This window comes from Chiloscyllium punctatum, chromosome 38 (genome assembly GCF_047496795.1).
Source record: "Chiloscyllium punctatum isolate Juve2018m chromosome 38, sChiPun1.3, whole genome shotgun sequence".
NCBI lineage: Eukaryota > Metazoa > Chordata > Chondrichthyes > Orectolobiformes > Hemiscylliidae > Chiloscyllium > Chiloscyllium punctatum.
Genome location: NC_092776.1, coordinates 7,309,489 through 7,326,849, shown reverse-complemented (window position 1 = coordinate 7,326,849; position 17,361 = coordinate 7,309,489). Strand labels below are relative to the sequence as shown.

At 39.6% G+C, this 17,361-nt stretch overlaps 1 protein-coding gene across 3 annotated transcripts in view; it reads right to left on the bottom strand.

The window, feature by feature from the left end:
- Window positions 1-1,123: 1,123 nt before the first annotated feature.
- LOC140463310 (E3 ubiquitin-protein ligase TRIM8-like) overlaps window positions 1,124-17,361 on the bottom strand; it is a 93,421-nt gene continuing 77,183 nt past the window's right edge. For all 3 annotated transcript variants that reach the window (XM_072557092.1, XM_072557091.1, XM_072557093.1), the window contains 4 exons: window positions 16,760-16,993; window positions 11,505-11,536; window positions 9,363-9,478; window positions 1,124-3,537 (listed from right to left, as the gene is read on the bottom strand). In XM_072557092.1, the coding sequence (XP_072413193.1) occupies window positions 2,867-3,537; window positions 9,363-9,478; window positions 11,505-11,536; window positions 16,760-16,993 (1,053 nt within the window). In that variant the 3' untranslated portion in view covers window positions 1,124-2,866. The remainder of the gene's footprint in view (window positions 3,538-9,362; window positions 9,479-11,504; window positions 11,537-16,759; window positions 16,994-17,361) is intronic.

Sequence of the window (17,361 nt, the reverse complement as noted above, 5' to 3'; positions counted from 1 at the left end):
AGGACGTCAAAATAGGTGGTGTAGTGGACAGTGAAGAAGGTTACCTCACAGTATAACGGGCCCTTCATCAGATAAGAGTTTAATTTAGATAAATACTAGGTGTTGCATTTTAGAAATGCAAATCAAGTTAATGGTAGGGTCCTGAGGAAAGTTGCCAAACAAAGAGAACTAGGGAGGCAGGGGCACAGTTCTTTGAAAGTGGAGTTGCAGATAGACAAGGTGGTGAGGAAGGAGATTAGTATACTTGCCTTCATTGGTCAGGAGTGAGTACAGGCATTTCTGGTACAATGCAATGGTTGCATTCCTGTGCAACCTCGTGCTATAGAAAATTACACTGTAGAAGATCACTATTACCTGTGCAGTAGAAAGTTTGTTCTATCCCTACAGCTCCCACTAGTTATCAATCATGTAATAGCCAATTTGCATTGTCAAAACATGTTATACCAGAAATATCTGCATAGGAATTGAGACGTTATGTTGCGGTTACACAGGATATTGGAAAGATCACTTTTTAGAATACTGTGTACAATTCTAGCACCCACCTTTGGAAGGGTGTTGTTAAACTTGAGAGGGTGCAGAAAAGAATTACAAAAGGATGTTTCTGGGACTGGAGGGTTTGATTTACAGGTCGTTCAGGTATAATGTGCATTGGCTATAACACAATTGACGAATTGCGATTCTGTTTGGATAATGCAAATCTTTTACTGAACGGGTATAGCAATTTTCTACAGTGTGAGATTGGAGAGCTGAGTAGGCTGGATTGGGACATTGATAGGGTGAATAGCCAAGGTCCTTTTCCTAGAGTGGGAGAGTCCAAAACTAGACAGCATAGGTTTAAGTTGAGAAAGGTCATATTTAAAAAAAGATCCTCGGGGTAACTTTTTCGCAGAGAATGGTGCATCTATGCAACGAGCTGCCAGAGGAAGTGATGGAGGCAGGAACGATTACAATATTTAAAAAAAACATCTGGATAGATACATGATAGGAAGGGTTTAGAGGAATATGGGCCCAATTGTCTGTTGCCATGCTGTGTGCGTCTAAATCACAGTTCGATCTTATCATGTGACTTAAGAACCATAAATTAAATTAGTCCTTTTATACAAAAAAAGACAATCCTCAATACTGCATGTATACATGTTTATTCAATGTCTTAAAAGAAGATATTGATAAAGTGACATGAAATAGGAGGTTAAGATAAACCCTGCATAACCTGGTAACTATAAGTATTTGAGAAAGACAAAATACCAACAGTTCTTGATTTTACTGATTACAATAGTTTTTCCAAACACTGACATTCACCCTTTTCTGCAGGGACAAAGCAAAACAGAGCTCCTGTGGTCAAATGCCTATGGACCGTCACCACACAGTTAAAATACAGCCAAACCTTGTTACAACAACCTTCTGTTACATCAATCTTTCCCCAGGTCCCCAACTGAAGCTCCATTTCAGTTTTAATTTAAAATAAAAGTCCAAGGAATTCAATTCCTTGATGAAACAAACTTTGTTATAACATGCAGACCAGCAGATCCATCGGCACCATTTGTAATGAATTATCTTTCGTTCTTTTGCCCAGTGTTAACAAACTGCACTGTGGTAATTGTTTTTACCATTCAGAGAACATCCTAGTGCCACACTCATTGCTCGGATGCAGAACTGAAAACAAAAGAAAATAAATTGGTGAAGCATTTTTTCCAGCAGTTGGTGGTGAAGGAATTAAGTCAGAACTGAAGAGCTCCAACCTTGGCAAGGTGAAGCCCCCACCCCACCCCCCCCCCCCCACTGACAAAACCACCACGGGTTAGTAATAATGAGGTTCCACTGTAATAGCCCATTTATCACAATAGGCCTGAAAAGATGTTTGTTCGACAAACAGATCTTCAACCCTTTGAGCATTATTGTAACATGATGCCCCCCCCCCCCACCATTATCTGAAATAAAAACAGAATTCCCAAATACTCCAGTTTTTCTACAGAATACTGATTAAGAAACGTTCATCTTATGCATTAAGCATATTCCCAATTATTTATCAATATATAGTTTACAGGACAGCATTTGCCAAACCTAAAATAATCTGTCTTTCTTCTAGCTAGCCAGGAACCCAGCCTGACCAGTTTTTCCACTTTGCATCATAGTAGTCCCACTGTGATTTATTTTTTTAAAAAATTACATGATTAAAGTGACAGGCCAAATCTGCCATGCTCAATTAGGGTGCAGTTTCCATCTCCAGGAAGCCAGAGTCCCACCTTGAATGTTTAAAACAAAAACAAATTGATTTTCTTCTTGGATTTCTTGTTCCACAAGGGAGTCCATACTCAAAGGGTTTATTGTAAAGGACCATTGGGTAACAATGACAATCAATGATTGAATGTCCTGCCTGACAACTTGCCAGAGACAATCTTCCATTCAGCGTTGCATTACCTTGTGACAACTTCCAGTGTTAGGGTATCATTTCCCCTCTCAGGTCTGCCTATTTAACAGGTCAGACAAATAGTGTCAACGCACATCAGCGTAATTTGTGCTTCACTGTCAAATGGTACCTCTGTTTATTGCTGTTATTATTATACCAGAGCACTATTATGATTAACTAATATTAAATGCCTCTGCAAAAAGTGCTAAGAGTTTTCATATAAAAATTCTGTTATGGTTGTGGCACTCATGGCAGAAACAACCAAAGGAAGTCATTTAATACAGACATGACTCCATCTGTGAATGGATTACTAAACCAGCACTGGAATTCAATTGCACAAAAAGGTTACATCATGTGCGGAATGTATTTTCTAACTTCTTTTTAAGCAAATGATTTGAAATTAACATTTACAGAAAGAAGAAAAATTAAAAATAAAACATGAGAAAATGCACACACTGTTCAAAATGTATGGTAGACAGAATTTAGAAGATTAGTTTGCGGTGTAGTGTTCAGTGAAGGATTGGCCATATAGCCTGCAGTTATCTTGCCTGCAGTATTGTTGTGAGATGCCGACCCCATTCCATACGATATGAGGGACTGAGGTACCGAGGGAGCAGGTGGAAGAGCATGTGCGTATTCCTGCGATGTCACAGACCATGGGAAAGTGCCTGATCTGCTGTACGGCTGGTGTCCATTGTGGTTCGAAACAGAAGGCACACCAGAACAGTAACAGTTATCCACCGAGCAGACGAGGATTTTGCGCCCACCATAACCAACTGACTGGGAAAGTACAGACTGCTGAGGTGGTGTGCCATTGGGATAGTGAGTTGTATTGAAGACTGGACCTGTGTGGACGGGCTGTGGACCGCTCGTCAGTCCCACAATGTGTGGGGAAGAGCTGCAGGGCACAAGGGACTGTGCTGACTGGCCCTCCACGACAGACCCGCTTTGGCCCATGAACTGGCTGGAAACATTCCCAGCCGTTACTTCCAGGAAACCATTATCCACAGCAGATGTTGTGGGCATAGGGAAAGCAGTGGAGTGCTTGCGTTTTTCTCCAGCAGCATTGGAAACGTTGCAGGTGTAAGCAGGAACGCTCTGCAGAAACGGAACAGGAGTGCTTATTGTCCCTGTTGAAGTACAGTACAGAGAAAAGAATGGTTACTACAATGACCGCAAAAACATGCGTACAAGTAATGTTGCTCGTTATTCAGTGGCTGGTTTTACAACATTGTAACACTGTTTGTTTAAATCTGCACTTTCCCTTCAAAACCCTTTCAAAGCGAGTCTCAGTTTTTTGTCCAAATTATACAAGCTCTTGCTCACATAAATTTACAATCACAGAAATTTTGCAGGACAAGAGTTTGGATTTTATAGGCATGTTGGGACCTTATTCTATCAAACTCTACATTTACTGAAACCTATTGAACATCTGAATGTTACTTCTCACTGGAACTTTCCAGTTTCTTCACTTGCCAGCACTTCAATTAATATTTAAGCTCTGGCTGAAAATGAAGCAAGATACCAGTGACCAGCTGGGCTTACAATGAGCACTTGCCTGACTGAACTACATTTGGATTTGATTTCAATTTTAAATGGGGCAGGTGTGTGCAATGAGCACATGCAAACCGTAGGATCACCATTCAGCATGTGGAGATGGTGTCAGAGGAATGACGCTTTAAACAAGTTCAGCAAGTACAGAAACTGAATGAGGAAGTCTCTAGGATCGCAATCAAGGCACAGGCAGTTACTAAAGTATGAGTCTACCAAAAACTAACCTTGCATTTCAGTCAGATGAGCATTCCACTGTTAATAAAATCTTTACATGCAGCACTCACCATAAAACCACATTGATTTCACGGGAAGAAAACCACATGACAAACTAACACCCTTTATGACACATTTTACAGCTTTTTTTTGTGTTTGTTTGTTCCCTGTCACAATATGAACAACTTATCATTGAATACTTATCCCTACTTGCCCTAATATGTGTAATTAGGGCCAGGTCAGCATGTGGGTCAGACAAGGAAGTTGAAAAACATTAGTGAATCAGCTGGATTTTAAATTTTACAGTCTAATAACTTTTATGCTCAGGTTTCCTGGTATGATATCAGAAATTAACATGAAAATCAAATGATACAATGTGTCATAGGGAGACCTGAACTCTCACCCCAGTAGGTTGTTAGCCCATTATTACGTTAACTACATCATATTGATAACAATGGGATACAAGTGAAAACATTAAAAAGGCTAATAAAAAAATACAAGCCCAAAGGATATTAATATACATACCAGCGCAGAATAGCTACCTTTAACAATGATCACAAAGTTGCTGCTTTTGCACTTGAATGGGATTGAAAAATACCCTGGTGATTGTCCCTTTTATACTTCACCTTCCTTTCAAAGACTATAGAAGAGGGACCGTAGAAAAGGAACCGTCCTTTCATGAAGGTTCTCTTTAACTAGTGCATTTGGTCAACGCTGGTTCAATATAATTGGGTAGTGACAATGCTAATTTGTGGCAGATCGTTAGTATTTAAATATAGGATTATATTATTATATCTTCTCTTCAGTAACAATATTCACAATTAGCAAGAGCTGAGAAACTCAAATCAGAAAACTAATGAATTTCATGAGTGTACTTAAGACACTTTTTTTTGAGGCCCTATACTAAACTCAATTTCGCTTGCTTTCTTCTTTCAATGAGCCAAACTTGGATAAATGCTCCCTTACTGTTGGTTAATAATTGAACAGTGGCCATAACATGGCCAAAATCAATGTGAGGAGAAGTTACTAACATTCCAGACGATAGTAAACTGAGTCAAAACCCTTCTTGGAGGAAAGGGCAGCAGAGATGACCCAAGTCAGCCTTATGTCTGTTCTAGGAAAAGTTTTGGAAAGGATTATAAGAGATAGGATTTGTAATCATCTAGCAAGCAAGAATTTGATTGGAGATAGTCAACATGGTTTCGTCAAGGGCAGGTCGTGTTTCACAAACCTCGTTGAGTTTTTTGAGAAGGTGACCCAAGCATGTGCATGAGCATAAGCACGAGCATGATCATGAACATGAGCATAGGGCAGTTGACTTGGTGTACATGGACTTCAGTAAAGCTTTTGATAAGGCTCCACATGGTAGGCATTTGGAGAAGATGCGGAGGCATGGGATTGAGGGTGATTTAGCAGTTTGGATTAGAAAGTGGCTCTCTGTAAGAAGGCAACGAGTGGTGGTTGATGGAAAAGATTCAGCCTGGAGTCCGGTTACTAGTGGTGTGCCACAAGGATCTGTTTTGGGACCACTGCTGTTTGCCAGTCTTATAAATGACTTGGACGCAGGCATAGGTGGATGGGTTAGTGAGCTTGCAGATGGCATTTGTGGGTGGCACGGTGGCACAGTGGTCAGCACTGCTGCCTCACTGCGCCAGAGACCCGGGTTCAATTCCTGCCTCAGGAGACTGCCTGTGTGGAGTTTGCACATTCTTCCCCAGTGTCTGCGTGGGTTTCCTCCCACAGTCCAAAAATGTGCAGGTTAGGCCATGCTAAATTGCCCATAGTGTTAGGTGAAGGGGAATGGGTCTGGGTGGGTTGCGCTTTGGTGGGTCAGTGTGAACTTGTTGGGCCGAAGGGCCTGTTTCCACACTAAGTAATCTAATCTAATCTAAAGTTAGTGGAGTAGTGGACAGTGTGGAAGAATGTTGCAGGTTGCCTGGGATAAACTGCAGAATTGGGCCGAGAGGTGGCAAATGGGAGTTCAATGCAGATAAATGTGAGGTGATTCACTTTGGGAAGAATAACAGGAAAGCAGAATACTGGGTCAATGGAAAGGTTCTTGGTAAGTGTGGATGTGCAGAGAGATCTTGGTGTCCATGTACATAGATCCCTGAAAGTTACCACCCAGGTTGTTAGTGCTGTTAAGAAGGCAATACATTATTTTAGGTTTTATTGGTAGAGGGATTGAGTTCCGGAGCCGTGATGTCATGCTGCAACTGTACAAAATGGTAGTGCAGCCTCACTTGGAATATTGTGTACAGTTCTGGTCACCCCATTACAGGAAGGATGTGGAAGCATCGGATAAGGTGCAGAGGAGATTTGTCAGGATGTTGCCTGGTCTGGAGGAAAGGCTGAGGGACTTGGGTCTGCTCTCATTGGAGTGAAGGCGGCTATCAGGGGATTTAATTGTGACATACAAGATGACCAGAGGATTACATAGGCGGGACAGTGAGAGTCTTTTTCCTAGGATGTCGGTTTGTATGAGGGAGCATAGCTGCAAATTGAGGGGTGATAGATTTAAGACAAGTGTCAGAGGCAGGTTCTTTACTCAGAGTGGCAAGGGAATGGAATGCTCTGCCTGCTCATGTAGTTAACTCAGCCACATTAGGGGCATTTAATTAGTCCTTGGATAAGAATATGGATGATGGAATATTGTAGGGGGATGGGCAACATCGAGGGCTGAAGGGCCTGTTCTGTGCTGTATTGTTCTATGGTCTATGGAAACTACATATGAACAGTGAGTGTTCAAAAGAGAATGTAGTTTAGTAGTAGCGTATACCATTCAGGGCATCTTTAAAGAGATGGTGCAGCTCTGGAGCCGAAAGACCCAGATTCAAGGCCCACCTCAAATGTGTTATAACAAAGCATGTTGATTAACAATATAGGGTCTCTTGTGGCACAGTGTAAGTGTCCCTATCTCTGTCCAAGGGGTCCAGATTCAAGACCCATACATGTAATAATAGGTCAAAAGGTTGATTCAGGGGAAAAGGCTACAACCAAATAATATAAGAGCCTTTGTCTACAAATATGTCTAATACGCCCGATAAACTAAGCAAATCAAAGATCGGCAACCTCTGAAACGAACAAAGTCACAAAGCCAATATTGGAAAAGAAAATGACACCAATGTCGGATAAATATTCAGAACCTGACTAAAACTATGGAAGTGCGTGAGGAAATTGCAGAAGTTTTAGCACAGTTTTACAAAGCTAAACACTAATTCATCCAACGTTCCCTTTAGAATGGCCACGTTGTAATGCACCTCAGGGCAGGTGGAATTTGAAGCCAGATCTTCTGCACCACAAGAGTCCCTTTCCTTTAGGCGACAAAATTGCAAAAATCTCTCTGTTCTTTGGGAATGTTCATAAAGAAAGCAGGAAATTATAAACCTGCTAATCTAACATTCGATTTGGCGAAGTTATTGGAATCCATAATAAAGCATTTAGAAAAAAATTGAGACACCATTAGAGTGTCCAGATGGAATGATAAAGGGAGCCTCATTTTAAACAAAATTATTTCAATTTTGAGGGGAAATAACTGAAAGGAGCAGACAAAAAATGCCTACAGATATGGTTCAAATGGACTTTTAGAAGTATTCTGATCAGGTTCCACAGAAGAGGTTGTTAGTTAAAATTAAAGCTCACGACATGCAGACAGATTATTGACCTGTATTTTAAAAATCTATATAACACACAAATATATATAAATGGAGAGAGCGAAATGGGGATGGAGGAAGATGGGAAAGATGAGAAGTGTTGGGGGTGGGGGGGGGGGGGGGGGAGGTGTGGGGATGAAGAGGTGAAAGAAGGGAATGAGCAGGCGTAAACTCAATTTGGAAGGAAAACACGACTGTCCCCACAAGGATATGTGCAGCTTCAAATATTCACTATCTTTATCCGTCACTTAAGTAACGCAATAGAAAATATTTCCAGAATTACCAAGGACACAAAAAAAGATCGATGTTGGTGAGAAGTGTAGCTGGGAATATCAAAGTATAAGAGATATCAATAATTTAAATAAGTGAGCAAAATAGCAGCAGATAGATTTCAGTAAAGGTTACGGTCAAAGTCATTCTTTCTGGATCAAAAAGAAAAGGGTTGTATTATTTTTAAGACAATGGAAAGCTAGGAACAGTTTAAAGGGTCCACTTACACAACCACTTAAAAATAGAGGACAGGCTCAAAAGATAATCAAAAAGAGAGGCAGAACATAAAGAGGGGAGGGAGCTTTGCTCCAGATCGGACTTGACAACATGTGAATTATTATTTGAGTCTTGAGAGAAATGCAATATTATCAGAAATGCAAGAGTTAGGTTTTGGGGAGATTTTAAATCTTACAAGGTGAATGGGCAAGTTGTTTGAAGTTTCAGGATTTGGAATGGGCTGGGAAGTCTTCTTCCCACTTGTGAAATAAAGTGTAAAAGAACAGAATATATTCTTAAAATCAGAGCTGCCCAACTCAGGAGAAAAGTGGTAGGAAACACTTCTTCACACAAACAGGACGGTGAGATGTGTGGAACTCCCTGCCTGATTTGTCCATTGCACCCAGGATCCTTCCCTAAATGCTAGCTTGATTAATAGCTCTATGCTGGGAGATTAACAGATATGGAGTCAGGATACAGTTCTGTAATCATCTCACTGAATAACCTCTGAATCATAACTGAGCTGAGAGATGAATGGTATGGTATAGTCCTGCTTCAAGAACAAATGGAGACATACACTGATTATATGGTGACACACATTTTTGGGTAGATGTATACAAGGAGGAGAGAAAGAGAGAGAGAGAGAGAGAGAGAGAGAGAGAGAGAGAGAGAGAGAGACAGAAAAATCTGGAGACATATACACACAATTCCTGTCATCCTTTCCCATAATAAATTCCAGTAATAAACAAACCCACTGTAAATGTACCATTCTGTCCTTACAGCATTTATGCAGCTCCCAATCCTCCAGCCTGTGCCTGCAGAGAAATTCCTACCCTCCATCCAACTCTGCTGCTCCAAAACTCCCCCAGTTTCCACTCAGTACAAAAATTAGTACAAATTCTAGATATTCTAAAACTAAGATTAATATATAGCTACAAGACTAGTTATTTTAGATTTCATTATACTGCACCCTCTAACTCCACTTCAACTGAAGAAGACGCTAGCTTTTGTGTCTGAGTGTACTTTTTAAAACAAAATGGATGCTTTACCTTCAAGCAACTTTCTGATGTGTTTTTCCTTTTTCCCAATCTCACTCAAGAAAGGTTTTGGCTGGAGGTGACCAAACTTGGGAGGTGGCAATCCATTTCCAGTACAAGCTTGAGTCCTTAATAAAAAGAAATAAAACATTTTCCAGTTTGTAATATGCATATCCAGTTTTATGACATAATTTTATGGCAATCTCCTACGCATCGGACAGCTTATAGGCAATACGTGCATTATACACAATTGCAATGATAATGTCATAACCAGCATTGTACTACAATGTAAAAAGACAAAAATATTCCTTGCAAGTAAATTGTTAGTTTAACTCTAGTAATATTTTCACCAATTAGGTTTAAGATTGCGGCATTTGCATTCTCGACTACAGTGAATACTACACAAGTAATTAATTCTAAAAGTCAGAATTCTCTGATCTGGTACTATATACTTTCCTCTCTCTCAAATCTCAGAATTAGCTATTGTGATTGAGAATGAAGAATATTTACAATATTGTACAGGAAATATGTTCAGCTTGTCAAATCAGATATAACTAGCACAAAATATTATTTAGGATAATCTAATTTTAAACTCAAATGGTGCAAATGGGGCAAAATGGAATCAACCAGCTAAAACTCACAGCTCCAAGATGATCAGAGACAACAAATAGTTATTGGGTGGTCTCCACACACATGCAATCACTCATTTGCTGCAGTTATAATCAATGATCTAGTACCATGGACATAAACTGTAGGATTGCCATGTAAAGAAACAGATTAGAGATAATCAAGGCAGTAGCTACAACACAATGCAAAAACTACAGGAAACAAAATTACAGTACTTTAAAATCAGCCCAATTCTCCTGGAATGTTCATAGCAGAATCAACACTTCACATAAATGAGCATTTTTAAATGAGGCTGGCACTTGCAAGATTTTCTTTTACATAAATAAAATTTAAGGCTCCGGTGAGGAGTCATCAACCTGAAATACCAACTCATTTTCTTTTGTTACAGGTGCTGGCTGACTGCTGAGTACTTTGTTGTTAAATGGAATTAGCTTGTTTTATCACAAGAATGGAAGACTGAATGTTTAGTTCCCCATATAGTTTGGGAAAATTCATTGTCACTAGATAGTTGTCACAGCCTTTTATCTGGTCTTTTATAGTTTCAATTCCTTTATGATGGATATGAAGCAATGAATGGGAGGTTGGTCAAAATCAGAACTTATGCATACCACTAAAAATTCTGTGCAAATGCACACTTTCTACTAAACAATAGATAGTGTAGAATCTTACTACCTCCAGTCAGTGTCACACTTTTGCATTTATTGCCTTCACACTTGTGATAATCCACAGTGTAATTGCACCCTCCCACTAGCAATGTAGCACAACTATTTTACAAGGCTCCCAGTTCATCATGGATAGTTTACAGGAGCTTTGCTGAGCAACTAAACATCTCTACCTCCCAAAATATTCGAAGATTTGCGATTTGACAGATTTTTAAAGTAATATAAAACCAACAACAATATTTTAAAATACTGACTTAACAATGTAAAAACGAGGAGAAGGAGGCAATTCAACCCCTCGAGCCTGCTCCGTCATTTGATACGATCATGGCTAATTTCATCCCAGCCTCAACTCCAATTTCTTGCCCGCTCTCCATCACCTTCAACCCATTACCAATTAAAAATCTGTCTGTCTACTCCTCAAATTTATTGTGCCCCAGCACCCACCATTTTCTATGATAGTCAACTCCAATTATTCCCTGCCTCCAATCTCACCTGAAGACTTGGTCTTGGTCACTTCCTGGGTGTAACACAATGGAAGAGGATGACAGTATTTTACAGGGTCAACATATGAAGTCTGAACAGACCGTGCAAAAACTACAGAATCTGTAATGGCTTTATTTATATAATCTAAATTTGGTGCTAAGACAGATGGTCTGATTTGTAGGGCAAGTCTATACTGCAATACAACTTGTAATCCAAATCAATTCATAGATTTACTGCTGCTATCAGTAATAATCCAAGTGGATTCACAGTTCAACTAGTTCCAGCATGTATAGCATCCCACAAAAAGACACATTAGGACTGCTTTCAACATTTTATCCCACACGTAGATGACCAGAAAATCTAGCAAAATATTGATGCTTACCTTTCCAGTAAAATCTTTACAGATTTGGTATTCTGGGGAAAAACATAAAATGTAAAGTTATAATTAAACGACACATTAAGTAGTCTTTTTAGTCATTTTTCACATTAAACAATTATGTTTAAAATGAGAGAAGCAAGGTGAGAATTTGAACATTTACTGATAAAATCTTTAAAATATTAACACACCACAGTTAAAACTGAATGAATATAACTGAAAGTTCTGTGATCAATAGATTCTTCTCAAATAATTTTACATGCTCAGTCTTGATAGTTTACTAACAGCTTTCTGGTAATGTATACAAGATGCCATTAAATAATGCAAAAACTTGGACAGATGAGGAGAAAACTTTGCAAATGAAGCTCAAATCGAGGCTCTCATGCCCTTGGCCAACATTTCAACATGGGCAATTTTCACATGAATCACATGACAGTAATCACAACTGAGTAATGCATTACCTGCAATTTTCAGAACAGAGCACATATTGGGTTTTTTTCGGTCAACTAATTCATTATCCAGAACTAATTGTGATAGAGGGGTCTGAAGTCATTGAGTTGATTTCTTTTCACTCCTTTCAAATAGATTATCCATTTTGCAGGTTCAACTCCTGCTTTAAGATGTTGCAAGTATCCTCAGATAATTATGATAATGGATTATTGTGACCAGGGAAGAGACCTCAGCAATTGCTACTGCATGTGTGAAAGTGGGAACAGAAACATCTAAATTAAGTGTTTCAGAAGCAGTCAAAGCATAACCATTTGAAAGTCACAAATTGAAAAATGCATAATTTTTATCTTGAGTTTTAGAGCTTGCTTTGTTATCACATGTACCGAGATAGTGAAAAGTGTTGTTTTGCGAGCTATATAGACAGATCATAACACGCAAAGTGTATCAGGATCACAGAACACAGTGCAGAATACAAGAGTACAGATGGGGAGAATGAAAGCAATCAACATTAACATTTGAGAGATCCGTACAAAAGTCTGATAACAGTGGGGAAGCAGCTGCTCTTGAATCTAATCATATGCATATTTAAACTTTATGTTCTGCCCGATAAAAGTGGTTGGAAGAGAGTATAATCAAGGTGAGAGGGGTCTTTGATGATGTTATTTATTTCCTGAGGCAGTGGGAAGTATAGATGAAGTCACAACTCGCTATAGTTTCTTGGGAAGAGCAGTTGCCAGACCATATTGCCATGCATCTAAATAGGATGCTTTCTATGGTGCATCTGTAAAAATTGGTAAGTGTCTTTATGTTGTACTTTCTTGACTGTTGCGCCAACTTGGGTAGACCAGAACAGATGGTTGGTGATCATCACTCCCAGGACCTTGAAGCTCTCAACCACCTCCACCTCAACACCACTGATGCAGACAAGAACGACCCTTCCATTGGAACGAAATCCCATCAAACAATAACAATTCACATGACAACTGACCTTGGATAAAAAGTGCACAACTGGAAAAATGGAGATGAGTTCCATTCCACTTGCAATACACAACAATAATTGATTTCCCTTCCTGATCCCTTGCTCTATCTACATCCTAACTTTTTGTGATCCATGCATCAGGAATCAAAGATCCGTCTGTAATGCAGCATTCTACAAGCTCTCTTCACTCTAACAAGTATACCTATGCTGTTTTACTATTCTTCTTGCCAAGGGGATAAGTTAACATTTTCCTACATTCTATTCCATTTGCAATTTTTGTGCCCACTCACTTAATGACTATATGTTGCTATGACACCATAACCTATTACTATGCAAATAAAAACTGTAGCAACACCTGGTCAAATGCCTTTTGAGATCAATTAAACTACATCTACAGGTCTCCTTTTACCATGTGGCCAGCATTTGATGCCAATCACTTATTGCTCTTGAGAAAATGGTGGTGAGCTGCCTTCTTGAACTACTGAAGTTCATTCAGTGTAGGTACACTCAAAGTGCTGTTAGAGAGGAAGTGCCAGGATTTTGAGTGACAGTGAAAGAAGGGTGAAATATTTCCATGTCAGGATGGTAAATGGCCTGGAGGGGAACTGGCAGCAAGTAGCTTTCCCACGTATCTGTTGCCTTTGTCCATGTAGATGGTGGTGCTTGTGCATTTCAAAAGGTGCTGTCTAAGGAATCTCATTGAACTTCTGCAGTGTAATTTGTAAATAATGCACATTGCTGGCTACTAAGTACCAGTGGTGGAGGGAGTGAATCGTTGAGAATGTAATGACAACCTGGATAGTAACAAGCTTGTGTTTTGTTGGAGCTGCACTCGTCCATCACACTCTTGAATTGTGCCTTGTAGGTGGCAGACAGGCTACGGGAGCAGTCAGGAAGCAGGTTGGGGAGACAGGAGGTGGATTATTTACCACAAGATTCTTAGCCTCTGACTGGCTCACAGTTAACAGTTTTTATATGGCTAGCCCAGTTCAATTTCAGGTCAACGGCAACACCTAAAATGTTGACTGCAAAGGATTCAGTATTGGTAATGCCATTGAATATCAAAGGGCAATGGTTAGACCCTCATTTGTTGGAGATAGTCATTGCCAGCACAAGTATTACTTTCCACTAGTCACCCCAAGACAGATATTGTAGACTTCTTGGTAGATTTGGACACGGAGGTGCCACAAAAGATGCTGAACACTGCTAATTGTTTGATGATGATTGAACATTCTCGCTCCTTGACTACATGATGGACACAGGGCCATTGATGAAGCAGCTGAAGATGGTTGGGCTAAGGATACTACCCTGAGGAACTTCTGGAGAGATGATGTGGAGCTCATTAATGCTATACTTGGTCAAATGCAGCCTTGAAGCCAAGGGCAGTTTTTCTCACCTTCCCTGTGAAATTCATTGATTTGTCCATATTTGCATCAAGGCTTTAAATGAAGACAAGAGCCAAGTGGCCCCAGCAGAACCCAAAAAGAGCGTCATTGAGCAGGTGAATGCAAAGAAAGTGCTGCTTGATAGCAGTGTTGATGATCGAGACCAGACTGATGTGAAGGCACTTAATGGGCCAGATTTGTCTTGCTTTGCATAAAGAGGATCTACATTATTGGAGAGATGAAGCTGCCTGGAAATAGCTTGGTGAGGAGTGCAGCAAGTTTTGAAGCTCAAGTCTGGTCAGGAGTATCCAGTGCAGTATTGCCTTTGGAGTATCCAATGCTTTCAGGAGTTGCTTGATATGATGTGGAAAAAATTAAATTGGCAGAAGACAGGCATCAGTGATGCTGGGAATTCTGAAACAGGCAGAGACAAAACATCTACTGTGCACTTCTGGCTGAAAGGTTTTAAAGTCATAGAGATGTACAGCATGGAAACAGACCCTTTGGTCCAACTCATCCATGCCGACCAGATATCCCAACCTAATCTAGTCCCAACTGCCAGCACCCAGCCCATATCCCTCCAAACCCTTCCTATTCTTGTACCTATCCAAATGCCTTTTAAATGTTGCAATTGTACCAGCCTCCACCACTTCCTCTGGCAGCTCATTTCATTCATGCACCACCCTTTGTATGGAAAAAGTTGCCCATTAGGTCTCTTTTATATCTTTCCCCTCTCACCCTAAACCTATACCCTCTAGTTCTGGATTCCCCCACTCCAGGGAAAAGACCTTGTCTATTTATCCTAACCACGCCTCATGATATTATAAACTTCTGATAAAAGATCATCCCTCAGCCTCCTTTGATGCTCCAGGGAAAACAGCCCCAACCTATTCAACCGCTCCCTATAGCTCAACTCCTTCAATCCTGGCAACATCCTTATAAATTCTTTCTGAACCTCTCCAAGTTTCACAACACCCTTCTGATAGAAACATCCCCTCCTCAAAGAACTGTAATAATTTAGGTAAACACTATTTCCCCATCGCAAAACCACACTGACTTTGCCCAACTGCATTAAGATTTTCTAACGCCCCTGCTATAGCATCCATGTTAAGAGATTCTAATAGATTTTCCTTCTGACAGATGTTCGGCTGTCTAGTTCCTCCTTTCTCAAATTGCATGTTCACTATTTTCCAATCTGATGGGACCTTTCCAGAAGCAAAATCATTTTAGAAAATTAAAATTAATGCATCTGCTGTTTTAACAACCACTTCTTTCAAGACTCTAGAATAAAGTCTATCAGGACCAGGGGATTTATGAGCATTTAGATTTAATAATACTTTCATTAAATTTTCCCTACTTCTTCCTTTTTACCTCTTGATGTACCATTATCTTTGCAAGTTATTTGTCTTTACAGTGCACACACATTGACTGTTTCTTCATTTACCATTAATTTTCCAGACTTTCTTTCTGGATGACCAATGCTTATTTTAGGTACTCTTTCAGTTAAAGATACAGAGTTACAAATCAATGTTTTGTTTGGCTGAACAGCATTTTGAAAAAAGGAACCTATTAGCATAGAATGAATTTATGAGTAAACATACTTGTTTAAACCTTCCTTTTCATTTCACACATCTGCTCTCCAGAGCTCTCAGTCAAACAGCTTATATAATATATTATAGGGTACACACATATCTTTGCTATTATATTTTTCAGTAACCCGCAATTCTCCTTTTAAAGCAGAAAATGTGTTTGCTAAAATAGTTTCAATAAAGACACCAATTCTATTCAAAGGTGACAGCTTTGAAAAGTAGCAGGACACTGGCATCATCTTATAAATTTGGTATACCCAAAGACACTAAGGAATGTGTTCATATAGTCAACTCATTGATATCAGCCCAGTAGCCTGGCAGAAATAAAGCAAAGGGAGGGGAAGACATATGCACATCCACTGTGGCATACTTCTCAATGTTTGTTTCAGCCACAGATTGATATGGTCTTGCCTAGATAAACACCTTCAAACATTGTCAAGTGGAAAGATGTGCAATGTAATATTTAAAACCATCCCGCTAGCTCTTACCATTATGAACTTCTATGTCCATATTTATATTGGAAAACATCAATGTAAATGAGTCACAGAATAACGAACATATCCCACAGGAAGTGCTTTTACAGCTCCTCAGCTTGGTTTGTCCCACAACTCTTTAGCCTATGTTGCAGGGAAAAGTTTCTTGCTTCAAAACTTGCCAAAACATTTTTGTTATTTAATTATAAAGTTATTTAAATCAAAGTGCTATTAAAATAAAAGATTGCAGGATTTCAACATGGATATTAATTTATGCCTGTATGCCCTAGTCCAATAATCTACCACTCTCTAACTGCACTTCATTTTAATAGCTGATCTAGAGTTTAATTGACAACATCACTGAATATTAACATTTAAAACTTACCTTCATAAAGGAAATATCCTCTGTTCTGTCCCACATTTTTTGGACAGAGTTGAGTAATTTTTTAGCCTCCTCTAGTCGCTCATTTAGCTGATGTACTTGTGATGCATTTTCGTCACAGAATTTTGTTCGTGTTTTATCAATGAGTTCCAAAGTCTTCCCCAGATCCTCTTCCAAGATCTGACGCATTTTCTCATACTGCAGGCGTACTTCCTCTTTTAATTGCTGGACTTTTTCCTAAAAAGGCAGTGGCAGAAAATTATCCAATGCACACCAGCTGGAGAACAGCAACTAGCTATTGGAGACAGGGAGAGTGGAGGGGAAAGGGGGTGAAAGCAGGAGAAGTGGAGGAGAGAATTTAGCGACTATTCTAGGAAAATGATTAGAAAGAAAAATCATAAAAGTCTGAAGTAAATCTAGCCCAACTTCTCTCTCAGCAGGCCTCACTGTCTGAAACAAATGCCATTTAGTCTTATCTATGGATATAGCTATCCTAGAAATTGTGTAAGTCTTGCTGTTCGCACACACTCTCATGTCATTGCCAGTAGGAGGGCAGTGCAGAACCTTTTCTTTTTAATATGGAAATACCATACCTTAGCCTTCTG